This window comes from Dreissena polymorpha, chromosome 7 (assembly GCF_020536995.1).
Source record: "Dreissena polymorpha isolate Duluth1 chromosome 7, UMN_Dpol_1.0, whole genome shotgun sequence".
NCBI classification, from domain to species: Eukaryota; Metazoa; Mollusca; class Bivalvia; order Myida; family Dreissenidae; genus Dreissena; species Dreissena polymorpha.
The window spans coordinates 100,151,275-100,173,308 of NC_068361.1; the positions used below are offsets into that span (position 1 = coordinate 100,151,275).

General features: G+C 33.3%; 1 protein-coding gene across 1 annotated transcript; it reads left to right on the plus strand.

Annotated features, from left to right (window-relative positions):
• Window positions 1-1,274: 1,274 nt before the first annotated feature.
• On the plus strand, window positions 1,275-17,222 carry LOC127839968 (CUB and sushi domain-containing protein 3-like). Its single transcript, XM_052368360.1, has 9 exons — window positions 1,275-1,362; window positions 7,959-8,042; window positions 11,313-11,443; window positions 12,600-12,735; window positions 13,025-13,195; window positions 13,738-13,908; window positions 15,494-15,667; window positions 15,955-16,101; window positions 17,170-17,222. Exons 1-9 carry the CDS (start codon window positions 1,275-1,277, stop codon window positions 17,220-17,222), a joined length of 1,155 nt encoding a protein of 384 aa, XP_052224320.1.
• Window positions 17,223-22,034: the final 4,812 nt, after the last annotated feature.

Consider the following 22,034-nt stretch of genomic DNA (forward strand, 5'->3'; position numbering starts at 1 on the left):
TTCTATTACAATGATACATATGGCATCCGAAAACATATCGACACAGTGAAATAGTCACATGGGGAGATTGAAAGCAGAAAGCACAACATATTACTAATGTTTGTATTGACTTTTTACGTTATGCGGCCCATGTGACTGTGTACATCACCATGTACATCAATGTTAAAAGTTAATGCAAATACGATTTTTAAGACGGGAAAATTATTTGGCTTATCTCGCTTTATTTGAACATTTTCTTTAAATTATAAGAATGGCGTTAAAAAAATAGATACGTTTTCTAGTTATTTTTTTGTTTTAAACATAAGCAGGTTTGTTTACCGTTATATTCATAACCGCGGCAATGTGAACTTCGAGAATGTGTAGTTACCCAAAATTTGCTATTCTAAACATCAATGTCAATATAGTAAGATCGCATGACCAATGTATGATCACATTAGCATAATATGATAACTTGAACAACGTATGATTACATTATCATAGTATGATAACATGACCAACGTATGATCACAATACCATTGTATTATCACATATCGTATCGTTATTGTTAGTTTCACAAAATAAAACAAAATAAAGTTCGTGTCTAAAAAGTATGCATTATAAAACTCCATCTCATTTATTTTAATTGTCAACGTGTGTAGTTAAATTGTCATGTTTCTCTTACAAAAATGAGAGTGTCCGACACATATTATCAGAATCTGGGTGCATTTGAAATGCGATTTAGACTTCTATGTATTTATTGCAAGAAAGTGTACTGCAAAGATAAGCTGTACGTGTTTAACTTTAAACAGCACAAATATGGACTTTTTGTGCCAAGGGATTGGTTAAATTTTGAAAAAGGTCTAATGTGTGACGATCAATTTATATTGTGCCGTCATAATTCACAGTGAAATGATGTTAACAAAGAACACATTCTTTTATTTTTTTTATACTCGTACCAAACAAAACTTGCATCACGTTTTAGTTAATTTCGAATATGATTCGTCGTATATTTTATGGTTTGATTTAGTATTGAAGTCTTATTATACAAGATAATAATCATACAGTAGTGATATTATAAAATTTATTTCACTTATTTATAAACCAACAACATGCGGATTCTTGATTTAAACATTTAAAACCCCTCTCTTTTGTGATACAGTACTGTGCTAAATTCAAATTTTATTAAATACACGATAACGACAACGTGTGGAGCTTAATATAGACGCTTCTACACTTGACAATTATAATTAAATGAGTCTATATTTAGCTCCTCCACGTGCACGTGCTTTGGCAATATGAAGGACACCAATCATCGCGCTTGGTTATCTGGAGTGTCTGAACGCATGGTGCGGGCAGCAGCTATCGGCGTCCTTTACTATATCGGTATGACGTCACAACATATTGTGAAAGCTTTATGTAGATATGCAATATTTATAATATAATGTTATTATATAATGTTTTGTGACATACACCTTCTGATAAATATGAATTTCATATTTGCAAACGATCTGAATGAACACTGGTTGTAAAATTAAGAATGAGATTTTTAGTAATCCATGTATTTATGTACCAACACATTAATTAATTATATAATGGAATGATTAATGTTCAATGTGTTTAGCAAATCCTATATCCAGTGCTTTAACGGAACACAGACCTGTATCGACTGCAGAGGCATTAACGATACTTGCATCATTTTGAATACCTCAGAAACTGATTGTTTCAACGCAACTCGCAAATAGTCTTCAGTTCACTGGTCCCCATTTAATAATCGATGCAGAGCTTTTGAAATCAAAACACCACAATGTATGTAAATGAAACTTCCGGTCGCTAGCAGGCATGGGAAACGTCGATTCCGGGTACATGTATATTAAGCGTGATATAACATGTTTGAATCTGGTTAACTTGGCACTCTACGTAAGCTCATTCAACTTTATTTTTTGAGTATTTAATTTTTGAAAATGTGATCGTGTAGTACAACATCTATACTGAACTAGTGACATAAATTGATCATAGTGACGTAGTATTCAAATAGTAAATCTTATTGACAGTTATTGGCAACTTAACTATACCAATGTTTTACCATTCTCCATACAATTATGTTTATAAAATAGCATGCTTATGGTGGCATTGCGATTTACTAAAGTGTTTGTATTTTAAACGTTTTAAGGTCTTGTCGAGGGTGAGGAACACACCAATCTACAAGTTTATAATTTTCAAAAGTATTGGTTACTTACAACATTTAATAAGGCCAAATTATGTTGAAGTCTAAACGGTAAATGAAACAGACCACATGTTAAAACTTTTGATAAATACAGTATTAGTTAAAATCACTTATAAACGATGCGCTATAAAAACGAACATTACGTGAGACACATAATGGATTATAATTGAGATCACACAAAGAAGTAATTAAATATTAAGAAAAAGTACAGGCAATATCTCTTACCAATAATCAAAGGACAGCGGACTAAAATATCATACAATATTTACATAGAATACACGATTTTGGCAAATTTAACAGGTTATTAATTCTAATTGCTACATATTTCTTTAATATGAAAATTCCAAGATGTACTATCAAGTTATGAAACATTGAAATTAATTTGACACAAACAACAAAGGCATTTCTCTCTTACAACGTGATTATGTCTTCCAGTTTCGATTGATATTTTGTTATTTAATCATTACAATAAACAACATGCAATTTTATATTTAAGAGGTGTTAATGAATATGTTTCAACATTAAGCATTTGTTTCAGTGAACCCAAATAACAAATGTTAAAGTTGCGCCTGATTGTTTAAAAAATATTTGCTATGACCTAGAAATATTTAAATAAAAACGCAATTAATTTAAGTCATGTTGTCAAACATTTGAAATATCAGTAAGAATTTGAATGAGGCTAAAACATCTTAGATACGAACACGTTTAGAGGTCTTTAAATGGCCAGAAACAACGCTTATGATCGCATTTCGTGTATTAACACAATAAATCAGTGATTTGATTATCTGAACAACTTAATACATGAAAGATATGCTGTACCGATAAAAACGGATGCTATTAACTTTCATAATTATGCAGATTGTGCAACGACTACACAACTTATAAAACTACCGTTCTAAAAACCATTCTTTACCTCAACAGTGTCGTCTTGAGTGTTGGCGTGTTTTAAGGGCGCGAAACCAACAACACGCCAAAACAAATATTCGCGCCCACACAACAATTATGAGACAGTTCTTCACAGTACATATATTGTTCATGTGTCTTGATAACAAAAATCATAATAATGACAAAACAGTTTATATGACAAATAACGTTATTTAAACATAGTAATTTGCTAGAAAATGGGCGAAATCTATTCTATGTTTATGCTTTGGCTATTCGGGCACCCCTGTCCCCCCCCCACAGCATAAGACAACACCAACATTAATAGGTAGGAGTGCTGGGACCCACTCCGGTACTTCACATTACTTCTTTAAATGGTTGTGTTACTGAGCATATCGTTAGTTATCTGCTGACAGGTACCAAAACAGAATTACAATGTCTCACTTGTATGTCTTATCATAAATACATGTACACACCGGATTGCACACGTACCATCCGAAACGTGTGCTTTTGCTATTATTGTATCATACATACGTATAATGCGAACTGGTTCCATAAATAGTTTTCATTTATACTTACACCCGCAACAAAGAATACGGTGTATACTTGATTCATCATATACGTCTACCCGATGTATGTTGTTTTGTCCAGAGTTTTGTTTTGTTTTGTACACAATGTTCAGTAGTCATACTTGCAGGATTTATTCCTTCTGATATGACTTGCAATTTTAGTCATTCACTATTCTATGTTGAAATATTTGGCTATGAAGGGTTATCGTCACAATATTTATTCCATTTCCTTTTACTGATGGTTCCATACTTCCTTATATGATGTTCTTTCTAACACGAACTAACTGCTTCTATATGTGCTGCTCAAATTACAAAATTATTGACCGTAAAATCAAATGGTTTAGATTATCAATAATTAATTTTGATCTGTATTGCAAAATAGTTATTTTGTTTCACGATTTGCATGTGCGAATTACAAGCGTGTAAACCAGGACATACCTATGAGAGTGGGAATTTTAAAAGGTATTCAAAATCAGATATATTTAAAATGTAAATCCTTATTTTTCCTGTTGTATGTGTTGAGTGCAACCTCTTTGCATGCATGCCTCTTTTTGTTACTGAGGATCAATTGTTTGATGCCGACACAAATTATGGAGCTTTCCACATTAAAACTAGTTTTCATGTTTTATCACTTTTTTGCGGGTAAACATGTATGCAGTAAAATGTTTTGTTTTGTTTTCAGGATTTGTAATAACATTAACAATTGGTCACACTTTGTCTTAAAGTGCGTGACTGATAGTGAAAAACCGAAAACAATAATGAACGGCTCATTGACTTTTACACAGGGAACCTCACACGTCCGCACAGAGTCATACCAGCGTCAGGCCGGTTTCCAGCTGTCAAATGGGCTTCATATCTGGTATGCGATAAGAGTTGGCAATATATGAGTTCCTATCCATTCTTTAAATTGATTGATTGCGGAAAACCAGTCAATTTGCAAAATGGATCTTTCAATCAGTCGCCCTGAACTAAGTTCGGTAGAATTGCAACGGTGTAGTGCGTCGCGAGGTGCAAGCTCATGACACTGCAAAGAGCATGATAGGTGATAATGGACGTTGGAACGACGCTAATCTTGACTGTCTAGGAGTTGATTGTTGATTGGCCCCAAAACAAAAATCGCAAAAGAGACCGTGGCTGCCGGGGCAACACTTGGACATACTGCAACCTTTACATGTATGCCATGCTTTGAATGAGTTGGACCTGACCAGGTCAAGTGCAATTAGTCGGCCGATCGGGAACGGTACCAAGGCACGTAACAAAACATTACTCGCTTATAATTTAAATAAAATACCGATTTTATTTTAAATTAGTTGTTTTGAGTTTTTGTTCTGCGGTACCAGAGCACCAAAGAAGCTCTAACATCATGCCGCACATTTGTTACATCAAGACGTATACGGAGCAGAGTATTGCTTAGTTGACACGCGCAACATGGGAATGATCGTTTGGGTGCCTCTAACGGTGGTCCTCTCAGATTTGCAAAGACTTCCCGTGCCAGAAAAGTGAGCCGATCGAGAGGCTTTCCGTGCCACAACAAAAGCGAAAGTAAGCATTTTTTAAGTAAACTTGGTGACACTTACTATATGGCGTACATTGAACGTAATGATTTGATCATAAAGATGATATCCATGACACTAGATATTTGACATATAAAGGAAAAAGTATGTTCAAAAGTCAATAAAGTGGCATGAATGCACGATTGTTCCACCATTTTCGTCATCATTCCATGTTCGATAAAGTTTGAGATAAGTGTTTGGACCTGCGGAATACTGTGAACCTGTAGCTGGATATATGCTTCAACTTGTGGACCACCTCTTTTTATGCTCAAATGTGTTTACGGGTTTTAATTTTAGATTTTCTTACCTGTTTTGTGATTACCTATCATCCATTTTTCTTGTTGATGACAGAGAGGCAGCGAAGAATGAACAGAGAGGCAGTATTTTGACAGAAAGGCCACCGATATGCGTCTACACCATGAAATAAAACATATTGATGTCAATGTCATTGCGTAAATGGCGGGCATTCTATGTTGTGTGAATATCTTCATGATGTATTGCATTATTGTGCCCATGAGTACCGCGCTATATACATTCTTTACAATCTGACTTTCAAGGTGTTCGATTGCCTTCTATATTATTAAATTAAGAAGTACTTTACACGTAAGCTTCTTATATAATGCGAGAGAAATAATGGCTTTAAATTATGTTTGCATGCGCAAGTGTTTCTTTCCGTGTCGTTGCGTGTACTAATATGCATATTTTAAAAGGTCTTCTCCGCGCCATATTCTAGTATGTCTTTGGATTTTAATAAACCGATCGGATCACCAATAATAATATTTTGACATAAAACGTGTTTACTTAGACTAGTATTCCATGTTACCCGTTTGGTCAAATATAGTTTTATAAACAATGCTTTGCGTTGCGTTAGGAACGGCAAACACTTCAACTATATAAGTAATTGTGTTAAAAACACTACAATATCCTGTTACAATTAAAGGCTATGCATAAGCTCCTCTTCATCGAAAAGGAACAAATAATATATGCAAGGTTAGTCTTTCTTCTTTTTCTGTCGTGTTTTCCATCAATGCTTCATTATATTAGTTCGAAAATGAAAGTTGCACGCATGTTTGTTTTTGCAAAATTTGTTTCATGTTTTTTGTATTAGACGTACTGGTTGCAATCTGGATAACATTTAATGACCCGATACGCATATTTTTAACTGTGTTATATATGCATAGGATTATTTAAAAATGAGAGGTAATTATCTTTTACATTAAGAGGACGATAACGAATAAGGGTTTTTATTTTTTGCTTTTCGATGGTTTATAGAGAAATATCAGTGAATTAAAACTGATATTTCACTTTTGCAAACGGTGGAAAATAACAGCGAAAATTAAACATTATTGTTAATTGTTTTACCGGAACTATTTTAGTTGTCTTCGGTTTCCCCATTATGAACCCCAATTTAAGGCAATTTTACCAAGGGCAACTACTCTGCATTGATGTTTATAAAAACAAACGCATAAGCTTCCTTTTGAAATACATGTAATACCATTTCGGGGTGCCTAAAGAGGAATTATATTGTCCGGAATGGCAAAAAATACAAATACATTTGTATAATCATTTGTAAACATAAAATGAAAATAAAATATATTGCATTTGGCGCAATATCGATTTTAATTCACTCGTGATCATAAAAAATATATTTTCCATGATCACAATTAAATAATAAAAATCGATTGTCCACTAAATCCAGGGTTATTCGATCCCTCGGCCATTAGCCTTTTTTATATCGGAAATGAATCTTATTGCGCGAGGTCAACTAACCAATATGGCATCCACACTTGGTCTTTTCAAAAGGCGGATTCAAAAATGTATGCAACATATCAACGATAAAGTCATAAGGAATAAACATGCACAGCACACAATTGTACGAGTAACAAGGAAAATATCGATAACAAACTATAGATTGGGTTGATTACACTTCTGTATTTGAGCTTTAAAGGAGTCTTCCAATACAATTAAATAAACAAAATCCTTACCTTAATGCACCTGTTATCTGAGGATTATGACAGTAAACATACAAAGATATGCACTTTAATTTTATGCCATTCGACCTATTTATCTTAATTAATATAAACACTGTTTTGGAAAACGTCTGTATCGAATGTAATCATTCTGACAAAAAATACCATTTAAGAAATCGAATAACCGCTTAGAGCGATGTATTTTATTTATATGAAGTGTCCTTTGCATGAAACACACACGGCCCGAAATGTGTGTTGCAAAACGGCCAAGTATGTTATAGCCCAAACATGTATTAAAACACAATTTATCTGTCTCAAGATTAAGTTACGATGCCATCAATGTATGTTTTTGTGAATTGTTGACTATGAATATGTTAATACAGTTTTTGGTTATTATTTGCATTTATTTTCACGCATTAGATGTGTTATGTGTTACTATACACAATGGAAAACGATAAAATTCTGTTTGTATTTTTTTAAGCAACATGTTTTATGCATATTCGATCGCACTTGAAAACATGTTATTGATTTGCATACGGTAATTTAAAGGTTTGTGTAGCGTACAGTAAACGCTCAAGTCTGTAAATTGAAAATATTCAACTGTCATTATGTTGTCACATATTTTCAATTATGGTTTTGAAAACAAGGAAAATATTATTTGCCTTCTTTATGAGCTTTTAGTATGGCAAGTTGCTATAAGGAAACAATAAGCTTAAAATGAGCGTTGTTAAGGCCATATCCTAAATTTATACTGCTGTTGTTGGAAATGCGACTGCTGCAGCTGACGCTGATATTGATGGTTATATTGATGCTGCTGATTATGCTGCTACTGATGTTGTTGATGATGATAACGGTCCTGGCGCTGGTACTTATGGTTATAATGGTGATGGTGATGGTTATAATTTCATGATAATTTACTATTAACATTTCATTAGGATAATGATAATTTAATTCATTCTGAAAGTGATTTATATATTATAAGGCTGATGAAAGAGCTTCTAATTTAACGGCTTACATTCCGCCAAACAGCGCTATGAATGCAAGGAAAAACGATTACGAATTATAACATATAATGCCGGTCGGTTGTAACTTGTGATGCCGTTGTTACATATGATATCGTAGAATACATGATCCGATTCAGCTAACTAGATTGTATATTTTATGTGCCCATTTATTTCGTAGCGCCACAAACACAACATTCAAACGTTGGAAAAACATCACTTGCGATAACGCGTCTGATAAACACGGAAAATAATTGAATGTTTAACAGTCACATGACCCGTTTCAAGGTTACATGTTATTGATATATACCTATGTTGGTGACGCTTCCTTATCTGACTTGGTTTGCGTGGCTTGAGAATAGAACTTAAAAAATATATTATAAATGATTTTCTTCCAAGCGGTTATATAAAGTGTAAATTAGTTTTTACTGGTTGTGAATACCCTGAATACAAATGTATCCGTTTTGAAAAATGTGAAATTATTGTGCAGCCAATGCATGGTTTGTGGCGAAATTTTAAATAGGAAAATTTAAACCTCCTATTTTATTGTATTTCAGACAGGATCGTGTTACTAAAATGTGGACAATTATGTTAATATTGATTTGCAAAGAAGGATTTGTTGTAACAACCACGGTTTCATCAAGTAAGAACTATTTCCGTTTCACTACTATAAATTCAAATATTATATGGTGGTGTAAACATGTGTTATTATTTGTTTTGTATTTCCCATTATTCTTTCATTGTAATAATTATTTAAATTTTAAGTCCCAACGTGTAAACGAAAGAACACTGATTTACTCTAGTTTAAACCATATTTTGCTATACCGTTTGCCTTATTATTTATGAACTAAATATGTTCAAATGCAATATCACTTGACACAATGAGTCTGGAGTTACTATGTATTAACGGCACAATACGTTTGGTTAAATATAATTACTTATTGAATCGTATATTTATGTCTTATAATAACATAAATAGCGCCAATAAAGTAAATGTTTTACAATGGTAAAAGCGATAAAGAAAAATTGCAAATAAATCATAGTATAATTTCAAAATATTGTAAAACATTTAATTTGTTAATGTACATGACAGTTAAAACTATGCGGTGAATCAGTATTTGTAAACTTTGATAAAGCCCATTTGGGCGAAATATTAGAATAAAAGAGTGTGTGTTTTTTTCTATGAAAATGTTAATCTTTATCCCTACTGAATATGAAACTGAGTAATATTTTTTATGTTACAAAGTAAACTCTAAAATGTCATTTATATGTATAGAAATATTATATATTTGCAAAAATTCAAGTAATTTCCTCTTTCAGCAAAGAGTGAATTTTACTTTCATTGCGTTTTTGCACAATAAGTTCACTTAAATGCAAGGTTCATAGTCTTTGCGTCGTTTTTCAAATCACGGAAAGCATAGGCAGGTTTTACTCTGCATTATCGTTATTATTGTTAATATAATAAATCTCCATAACGAGTTTCAAGAGTTATCTGGCATTCTTGTTGTGCGTGATGTCCTACCAAATAATCATTGTATTGATATCATCACTTGTTTCAATTTTCTTATAAAAACGATAAAGAAAACTTGCAAATAAATAATATTATAATTAATCCGTCTTTGTTTTAAGCAAGGGAATAAAATATAAACAATTGCCCGAGAACATTAATCCTTATAAAACAAGAAAAACCAGAAAAACAAGAAAAACAACCACAGGAACATTTTGTTTGCATAATTAATAATCTAAGGTTTTACATAACCAAAATAAAACGTCATTGAGTAAATCAGGGTTGCTTTTAAAAACAACGTTTGCAGCGACGAAAAACTCGGCTTTCATTTGTCGTTCTCGTATTCGACTCGTTCGAATAAACTATTAGAAAATAATCATGTATATTTTTTTTTTACTTTTCTGCACGGATTCTTTGTAAAACAAGTGAACTAGCGCTTTCAAAGTAACCGATATCAACTTTAAACTTTATTCGGCATAGCTGTTTAACGTCACTTTTGACCTTACCTTACCTGTGTTAGTGTCCAATAAAATTCAAATACAATTTCCCGCGGATAGACACGAATGAATACACTTCATTTATTCCATTGGCTGATTTGAGTATATCACCAAAACATTGGAAACATGTCCGCGTCTTTGTAACACTGTTTAACTGCATGAAACAATCGTATCTCTAATGAAAATGCTTAATAGAAAGAACAGTTTTCCACTCAACTCTCTACATCAATACAGTTTGTGCGTGCACCTTTTATTTTCAGAGGATTGCCAGCGCAAGAGCGTTTGTACTTAAATGCATGTTCTCATATTTAGTACTGACTTCCATATTCCTGACAACATGTTAACATGTAAAAGTATAAAAAGCAGTGGAAGCGTGGCCTCACTTTAATGAATTGCATTTCAACCCGCGAGGTATCAGGGTCAGTTCGCGGCCAATGTGTGTGAATGTCAGAGTTTATTTACAGGTCATCGCTGCGTCTTCACGACTACCTTATGTGCTGACCTGAGTTCGCGGCCAGTAAAATAATCGTTATATAATATAGACGCTATCGCGTGAACTAGGTGGACTGGAATTTTCTTTAGACCACAAATATGATAAAGAAGATATTCAGCGAAATAATTATGATATGTCAATAATAGAGTCTTAATGTGTTTTCAACAATGCCATGATAAATATTATTTTTGATTAATTTAACAAGAATTATTCCACTATATTGACTATTGTATTAAGTATGAGCGCGATGATTCTCGATGCTGTAAATAATCGAATCAAATAGCAATGCCCGACAAACCACTAAAACAGGTTTGTTCTAAGAACGCGCGTATAAATATTTAAAATATGTACGGATACTTCGCGTGTGGCCGGTTGACTCATATGTTTTAATTTTACTTCCATTCTTCTTTTGGTTTTCTGTTTTGTATCTATAGGTTTATGACCAGCAATATGTTATAATGTAAACTAAGCCGCGAAAACTCTGCGTAACATCCCGTACTGCGTGTGATGCAGCTAAGAACTGCACGGAAAAAAGACATTCGCTATCCTTGATCTCATTCATTGAACTCTTTACCTTTCACAAACTCCAACCACAATCAACGCCGTATATCTTTTTTAAAGATATTTCTTGTTACAGATATCGTATATGTGGGCTGTTATGAGGATCACGAGAATCGTGTTCTTCTTCCTCATAGGCCAAACTCCAACTCGAACACACCAGTGGAGTGTGCTAGTCGTTGCAGTGACTACAGATATGCGGGCGTAGAGGTCAGATTTTGGCTATGTATATATAAAGCGGCATTTTACAAATAAACGACATATGTTCGTGCAAAAACGTTTTATTAAAGAAATGTATACACTTATCATAAGTTTACATATTACATGTTAATGCTCGATTGGTGTAAAAAGCAAATCCCTTAAATGAGGTATCATACAGACAAATATTGCGAATTCTCATCTATTAGGTAAGGAACACGCAGTCCCCTCATCTAAAGATCGTAAAAATAATGGTAAATATTAAAGATGACAATGACGCTACTGCGAACTAGTTTTAAATACATTACAATATATTATGCGATTAAATCAAAATAAACATGATCTTAAATTTGTAAATAATAAAATAGTGTTACAACAAGCTTAACAAGTTATTATTAATTACGTCAAAACAAACAGATTAAACCAATTACACGCAACATTCACCACAAATACTGACAATATTTAATGTTTTTCATATTTACCGAAAAAACTTTCGGGACAAAAACACATACATTTCAAACTGGCTGTAAAGTAAAACAAAACTGTATTGGTCAGGGCATCGCACTACAACATATTTACAGGACAATTAGCCAATCAGATGAAGCGTTTCGAATATATGTTAACAATGGTTAATGATTAGGGGAATGTGTCGAATCCGGTTTGTTTTAATGTTCTTTTTCTAGGTAAGTAACGTGTGCATGTTGGCACAACGCTTATGTGTAAAATCGAAAAGCAAATTAGTTTTGAGTGTTCCACAATCCTTCAGCATTAGGCAAATGGTGTGTTTCATAACTTGTGAATAAACAATGTATAGGAACCGGGATGTTTTTCTAATTGTATTTTCTGGCCAAGGTATACAAAAAGCATTGGTACAAAGATGTATTAACTTTAACTACGCAATGGACCTGATGCACATTGGTCGATGATAGGGGTAAGGGAACTAACAGATGGGGGATACAATAAATTCCATTATGAGTCACTGAAACCGCTCTCTGTGTTTTCTTCTTGGGACGGCTCATATATGGATTTTGAGAAACCATCGAACCAAATAGCCACAGACTTTACATAATACCAGTTACTTAATATGTCTATGTCAAGAACGTCCGATATTTATCTTTTTTTAAATAGCATGCATAAGACGTTTTATTATTCCTGCTTGTATATTTAGTACCGTTTGTGGTGCTTCTGTGGTAATTCGCTCAACGCGACTAAAACGCAAGAGTCGCACTGTAATAGTGACTGTCCTGGAGACAGAAGCAAGAAGTGTGGCGGATATTGGAGGATCAGTGTGTATACTAATTGGGGTAATATTATTTATTATAACAGATTTGGTATGATATTCACACTTTAATATAATAAATAATAGATAGCCATCTATATGTTCTTCTGCCGTCAATTTACAAATTTACAATTTGCAACATATTAAAGCAACAAATAACTATGCAATTATACACATATGTGCATCATTCATCAATAATTTTCTTGTTTAGTTGTACATAATTGCCAAACAAAATTCTGCCATTTTGTTCGAGTTTTAAATTACGATCGAAGCTTTGTGACATCAGTGCCCCGTTAACGTTCTCAGTTTTACAGCATGCGGACCACCACCGGCCATTGCAAATGGAAATGCGACCTTACGCCAAGGTATAAATGTTACATACGGGTCCATCGCTGATGTACACTGTGACCCTGGTTTCATCAGCCAATCACCAATAACGTGCATGTCTAACAAATCATGGGAATATGCGACCTGCAAAGAGCTAGGTAAGATAAAAGGTTTCTTATACGTATCACTATATCTCTATTAATATTGAAATAATTGTGATGCGATGACAGTGGGGAAACGGTAATTCATCCGCATGGTGACGCATTTACAGTATTACAATAAATTCATGTCTTACATATGTTTGGAATTAATTCTCCATTTGTGAGTTAGGCGTGTTAAACAAGAATAACACATGTTCCCTGAGGGACGAAATACACACATTTGATTCATTTAATGTGTATTCAATACCTAAATCTTAATAAGTTATTTATATATATTTCGGAGTTTGGAAGCTAAGCATTTATACTAATTGGGACAATATTATTGATTATATAATTGTCAACATTTAATATTTGAGCGCAAGTGTACCCTTGATGACAATTTACAAATTTGTACAACACATTGAAGCTTCGGTTCTTTTAGAAATATTTGCTACATCCAGCCATGATTGTCTAGTTTTTTTTGTGCTTATGCGTAACACAACAGATCGACCATATATTTTTGCATTGTTTTATGATCGGAGGTATTTGTCATTTTTCAGCATGTGGACCACCACCGGCTATTGCAAACGGAAATGCGACCTTACGCCAAGGTACCAATATAACATACGGTTCCATCGCTGATGTAGACTGTGATCATGGTTTCATTGGCCATTCAACAATAACTTGCCTTTCTAACAAATCATGGGAATATGCGACCTGTGATCAGCTAGGTAAGATATTTAGTATCTTAATTGTATTATTCTATATCTAATAGTGTTGAAATGAATTTATGTGATGACAGTTTTGGCATATGTTGTTTAATACACATTATACCTCTTGAATAATATAACACTACTATTATGTTTAACTAATATTTTGAATGAATTCGAGAGTTTGGCGTGTTTATAAAAACAATCATATGTTCTCATGAGGGATAACTGACTCGCATTAGCTTATTTTATTGTGTATACACTACATACATATGTGTAAGTTATTTATACAAGTTTATTAATTGATTGACTTTGTGTGACATCACTCGTGTATTATTGAATTTTCTAATTAACAATATGATGGACAATAGTATTACATGTACGCGCGTTGTGAATGTAACAGAAACGGACACGTTCTACCACACATACCGCATATTACAAAGCATTGAATTTAAAGGATCATATTGGCATAACAATAATATAAATTTCCCGTTGATACATATGTATGTATTATTTAACTTGAAATTTAAACAAATACTTATTTGTTGACAGCGCGGTTTCAATTACATAGAAAAAAACTGAAGCAATAACAGTATAGCCGAACGAGCGAATTGAACGTAATTCTGTTGATACCAGCGACACGATTTGTTTTATTATTTTATTTCATTTCAAGGTTATTTCAACACGGAAAATAACATGTTACAAAACAGGCGTTTACTAAACAAAGTTGCAATTAAGCCTGACAGTGTAAATATTAGTTGAAGGCGGACATTTTTTCATGCAGTATACAAACTCCATACGGTTGAATTATAGCAAATAAACAAACGCGATAACCGCGACATGTCCCACGTGCGCAAACGTGTTCAATGTTTTCGAATATTAACAGTTTATGTATTTAAACTATTTTTTAATATAAATTATGAGTTTCTTCCAAGACAATTCCATGCATTTGATGTTTATTTATATTTTAAAAGCATAAGCCGACACAAATCAAATTTAGGAATAACGAAAAAACTACAGGAACTACTTAATATCAATACAGCAATAAACACCCGTTATCGAACAGATGAAGAGGTCATTAGCATACAAATTAAATCCAAGTTCGCATAGTGTATTGATGCATTTATCAGATTGTTTTGCTTATATTTTGTATGTATCATTATGTAACAATGTCGTATTATTTCTTGTTACATTTTGTGTTTGTACTAAGTTCTGTTGAATGTTTTGAATTATACATGTTCACCTAATTTATTTGTACGGCAAATGCAACATGGTCTTGGGCACAATCTTTTGTATCACGTACGTGCATTATAAATATTAACAACGATAATCTACCCTGATTTGGGCAAAAATAGTTGTTCGTTCGGTTGATATTTTTTAGTTGTTCTTGTTTCGTTATATCGTGCTATATTGAAGTATCAATGGTATAATCGACCATTGGTTACACTAGTTAAATATCTGATATGAAGATGGCATTGTGAAACTCCCTCAAAAGTTTTAGATATTTTAAAACAAACGCTCTAAAAACAAATGACATTTGCATTTTGGGGTATTATAATAATTATAATATCAGAATTACTAAATCCGAAATGCATTCTTTTCGCAGACTGTGGTAGTACTTTACCAATTGTGAATGGGCGGATCTCGCTGTTACAACGTGACAATACTTCATACGGGACACAAGCCACCGTCAGTTGCAGTGTTGGGTTCAGACCTAATATTTCTCGAATAACTTGCTTGGCCAATGGCAAATGGGAAAGTGCAACCTGCAAGCAAGTCAGTAAGTTCACAAAGCGAGTTGTGTTCTTTCATTGGTTATGCATTAATGTGGTCAGCATATTCGATGTAATATTTTAAAAATGCATAATGTAAGAAAGGACAATAGCAATGTCTTCTGACTGACTTACATTCGTATATTCGGGTTCGGTACTTTGTTCGAATTAATCAAAGTAAAGCGACACAGTATACATGTTTATTATATTGGCTCCTAGTCTGAACGGGCCCTATTGAGAACGAGTAAAAATATTGTTTTCAAAGTTTAAGAGAAACATTGTCACTTTATCACAGATATCGTTTATCTGGGATGTTATGAGGATAATCAGATTCGTGTCCTGCTTCCTATGATGCCAGCCTCTCTGTCGAACACACCAGAGGAGTGTGCAAGTCAGTGCAGTGACTACAGATATGCGGGCGTGGAGGTCGGATTTGTGTTCTGTATATTTGCTGTATTATGTACCACTATACTGTAATAATTTTTTAATATGAACGTTTTGTTTAAGTAGTTAGAGCTCAATCAAAAAATGATAATTCTCAAATCCGTAACTCAGTGTATTATGAAAAAAATCCTTTTTATGTTCCTTGATTATGTAAGAAATCATCGACCCACTGATCGACAGATGGAAACCATTAAAATAGCACAACTGCAAACTAGTTTTAAATACAGTATGTTATTGAAACAAAATATTCAAGCTTTGGTGAATAGCAAACAAATGATAAAATAATATAGTATACGGTTTGTTGGTATGTTGCCCTGGTTGTTTCACCTGGTATACTTATTTAAATATACCTGTCTACGTGCGGCTACGTCACATAACCCGCAAAACCTCATTTATATATTAGCCGTTCCAAGACATATTTAGTTGAAGATTGTAACAGTGGGGACCAAATTAATTGTCGTTTTTATGCATGATGTAGAGATGCATACGTAGTGTTCTAATAGCAACATGACACGAAGGATACCTTATTCGTTGAATTAAGTGTCAACTTGTATTTATCATTTCATGAGTTTTCCGATTAAACAAAGTGTAACGAGTGACGGAGTCACGAGCATATATATGCTTTAACAACACAATGATTTGTGTACAGTATAATCATAGGTATAACGTTGACAAAAATGATTACTAAATATTGTGTAACGTTAAACCGGTCGATGTATCCACTGACACATTTATTATTCATCAACATTTCGTTTTTAATCTGGAGTGTAAAGAGCAACGGTTATCTATTCAAACAAGTCATATGATTTGATTTAAACAGGTATTGTCGTGGAACAGCTAAGATAATGGTTAAAAGAAATCTAGGCTATCATTGAACCCGGTTGCACGGAATGAAAATAAAACAAATGTCTAAAATAGAGCATGTGAAAAGGTACGATATTACTGCTTTTTTGTTTAAAAGTATGCTTATACAGTTTTATTATTCCTTAATCTGGCTTCAGTGGACGTGGCAGTGCTTCTGTGGTAATACCCTCAATGCAACTAAATTGCCTGAGTCATACTGTAGTTACTCCTGTGCTGGAGACAGCAACAAGATATGTGGTGGAGTTTATAAGCTAAGCGTTTATACTAATCTGGGTAAAATTATTGATTATATAATTGTCGAGATTGAATACATGTACGGAAGTGGACTTTTGCTGAAAATTTACAAACGTCTCAGTGCAACATAGTGAAGCCCAAATTATATTTTAAATAGTTGCATCATTCATCCAAAAGTTTCTAGTTTCTTTGTTTATATGCGTTACACAAAAGATCGGCTATATGCATTGTTTTATGATCGGAGGTATTTGTTCGTTCTCAGCATGTGGGCCACCACCGGCTATTGCAAACGGAAATGCGACCTTACGCCGAGGTACCAATATAACATACGGGTCCATCGCTGATGTAGACTGTGATCATGGTTTCATTGGTCATTCAACAATTACTTGCCTTTCTAACAACTCATGGGAATTTGCGACCTGTGATCAGCTAGGTTAGATATTTAATATCTTAATTATATTATTCTATATGTAATATGATATGAATTTTATGTGGTGACAGTTTTGTCATGGGTATTTTAGTTCACATTATACCTCTTGTATAATATAACACTGCTATTATGTCTAACTAATATTTTGAATGAATTCGAGAGTTTGGCGTGTTTATAAAATCAATCATATGTTCTCATGAGGGATAACTAACTCGCATTAGATTATTTTATTGTGTATACCCTACATACATATGTGCAAGTTATTTATATAAATCTATTAATTGATTGACTTTTTGTGACATCACTCGTGTATTATTGAATTTTCTGTTTAATTAACAATATGATGGACAAAAGTAATACATGTTCGTGCGTTGTGAATGTAACAGAAACGGACACGTCCTGCCACACAGACCGCACATTAAAAAGCATCGACTTTAAAGGATCAAAATAGCATAACAATAATATAAACTGCCCGTTGATAAATATGTGTGTATTAATATACTTGAAATCTAAACAAATACTTTTTAGCTGACAGCGCAATCTCAGTTACATAGAATAAAATCTGAAGCAATAACAGTTTAGCCGGACGAGCGAATTGAAAGTAATCCTTTTGATACCAGCGCCACGATCTTTTTTGAATTTTCATTTTATTATAATACAACGCGTTTCTCGTCTATATACATTGATGTTCACATGCATACAATATGTCAAGTTATGACACTGAACATTTGATGTAAAACGTCAAAATCTACATAAGTTTGCGTGCGATTTGCGTTATGGCTCTGCCATTAACTAAATAGTTAAGTTGATTATTTGAGCATCTTACTTACTCAAAGCAAATTAAAGTATACACCGTTACAAGTCATATGCAACTGTGTTTAAACATGACTTTTGTCTATAGAATAATCACAGTGTGTAATGTTTGAATTGTATTGGATACAATCCTTATGAGTCATATAATTATGAAAATAAATTACACGCAACATCAATATATTGTTACGTAAAGTATTGCAATAATGAAGGCACAGTCCAACATAATTATATAATTTTAAAAATAAATTGCATGCAACATCAAAATATTGTTACGTACTAAAGTATTACAATAATGAAGGCACAGTCCAACATCATATGGTTTCAAGAGTATAAGTTAGCCGTTATACAAATGAAACGTATCTCAATGGTTTTTGTTGCGTACAAAAATGACATTACATCAATTAATTTGTGAAGCATTGATCGTGTCAGTTCATTGTCTTCTCTATTCAGTCAAGGTAATTCCAACACGGAAAATAACATGTTGCATAACAGGCGTTTAATAAAACAAGTTGCAATTAAGCCAGCCTGACAGTGTAAAAATTAGCTGAATGCGGATATTTTTTTCATACATTATACAATATTCATACGGTTGAATTATAGCAAATAAACAAACGCGACAACCGCGACATGTCTCAGGTGCGCAAACATATTCATTTTTTTTATTGAATATTAGCATTTTATGTATTTAAACTATTTTTTTTATATTAATTCTGAGTTTTCTCCAACACAAGTCCATGCATTTGATGTTTATTTATATTTTAGAAGCATAAGCCGACACAAATCAAATGTAGGAATATCGAAAAACACTACGGAAACTACTTATTATCAATACAACAATTAACACCCGTTATCGAACAGATTAAGAGGTCATTAGCATACAAATTAAATCCAAGGGTCGTATATATAGTTCGAATAGTATATTGATGCATATGTCAGATTGTTTTGCTTATGTTTTGCATGAATCATTTTGTAACAATGTCGTATTATTTCTTGTTACAATGCGTGTTTGGACTAAGATCTTTTGATTGTATTAAATTATACATGCGCAACCGATTAGTATGTACGGCAAATGCAACATGCTATCGGGCACAAACTGTTGTTTCACGTTCATTATAAATATTGAAAACGATAATCCAGCCCGTATTGAAAACGTAGTTGTTCTAATACGTTTGGTCGATATTTAATATCAAATGAGATGCATTTGAGTTGAACTTGTTTAATTATCCCATCGTTATATCGTATATCGAGCTCTATTGAAGTATCAATGGAACTATCGAACATTGCTTACATTAGCTTCATACCTGATATCAAGATGCCATAGTGATACTCACTCAAAAGTTAAAAAATATTGCAGACTGTGGTAGTCCTTTACCAATTGTGAATGGAAATATATCGCTGCAAGACAACTTTACAAAATTCGGAGCATTAGCAATTGTTCTCTGCAATCCTGGTTTCAGCGAAAATGTATCGCAAGTTGTGTGTAGGGAACATGGGCAATGGGAACAAGCTGTTTGTCAGATTAAAGGTAAGATAATCGAAGTCAACATACATTTATAGTTGTATTGACCATACGATCTTAGTGCCGGATATAGTTTCAGGTAGGGATGGCAACGAATACCGATTTCGGTATTCGAATATTTGGTCACCCTTCCGAACGAATATTCGGAGATTCGGTCAACATCTGTTGAAAAAAAAGTCAACTTTGTTTACCGTACCATTACTCCATGAATTCTACTTTCGTTTTTACCGGAAGTTAACCGGAAGTGACTAAATATTGACACAGCGTTGCCGTCGCTAATTCGAAGCTGATTTTGTTGACTACTTTTTATTGTTAAAATTGAATGACAAAAACTGTTTTTAAACTATTAATATCGTACATCAACAATAGAACGAGAAACATAATATTACATGACGACAAAATAATTACATGACAAAACACTTAGATCTACATATAATTAAAGCTGAACTTAAACGAATTATGTACATAGCCACAACACACTTTGAACCTGTTTAACAGACTAAACAGTCAGTCTTTTAAAGTTGCCACGTTTAAAAGACACTTGGATCGGCGACTTCTTATCGGATGTTGTCGTGAAATACTTATAAGCAGCGGAAGGCGTAGGTGGCATTTTGCTTGGACAGATATTTACTTTATGCGTGTAGCAATTATAATATTTTCAATTAAATGAGGGTGAAATACCAAAAACATTTCTTTAAGTATAATACCTGATTGAATATTGAGTAATTAATTAATGTTTGGACCATACGATACGCAAATACTCATTAGAGGTTGAGTAAATTATTTTCTAAAAGTTTTTTTGATTGGACAACGTGATTATAACCATACGATCTTTTTTGTTTTTCACAGCGAGTCGGCTCTTTCTTTACTCATTTAATCTTTGATCATTTTAAATGTAATTCGAGTTATTAGATCAAGACGGGTCGGTGTTTTAATTGCCATACGTTCTTATTTGTTTTTTACACAAATTCGGCTTTTCCTTTACTCATTTAATCTTTGATAATTTAAAATGTAATTCGAGTCATTGGATCAAGTGCAGGTCGGTGTTTTGATTGCCGACGCGCTTTGCACCTATCATAATTTTGACACAAAGTGTCTGGCTTTGTTAGCGGGATTTATGACCGGTATACTGTCATCACCATAGCGACGCATTATCGCGCCTACCGGAATAAACATTATGACACGAGGAACAACTTTTTTGACAATGTTTAAAGCAAATTTTACGAATACAAAGTCTTTGAAATTACTAGATTTTTTTATTTTTTCTTCCGAATATTCGATTCGGAAAACAGTATCCGAATATTCGGTCCGGGACCGAATATTCGGATATTCGGATATTCGTTGACATCCCTAGTTTCAGGTAATCATTCATAGCATTAAATTGTTCAGATTTCGACACGTACTTTTAATTCTAGCCACCCCTTTAAAACATTTAATTGACTGTCTTAAATGAAAAAGTAGAAACGAAACTATCTAAACAGCACGAAGGAACTAATAGTTTTTAATCGAAATATTCGTTCGCAATATACTTGTGTTTTTTAATATTGCATTTTACAATAATTCACTGAATACTTTAAAATAATACAGATTGCGGGTTACCTCCAACAATTTCGAATGGTAATATGATATTGGTTGAGGAAGATAATACAACATACCGAGCCATTGCTGATGTCCAGTGCGATATAGGATACTTCCATAACACACCGAATGTAACGTGCATGCTGAACGGAAAATGGGAAAACGCCACATGTGAAATCCGTGGTACGGTTTTCCTAATGATCAATTTAAACGGCAAATATTTAAGACAAATATGAAAATTAATAATCTACAATACGTTTACGTTTTTAAAGCTTTCATGTTCAGGCGCGCATTTGCGTTTGTTTTTATCTTGATATTTAAAATCGTAAACAAACCAATGACTGCTAATTTTAAACACGATCAAATTATGCAACAACCAGATCTTTTCAAGCAAACAAGAATAAAGGGACATAAATCGAGTATGCGCATGAGAGCCTCAAAAACTTAACTTTTACTTGGCAGACTTATATTTATAAAACACTCTTTTGAAATT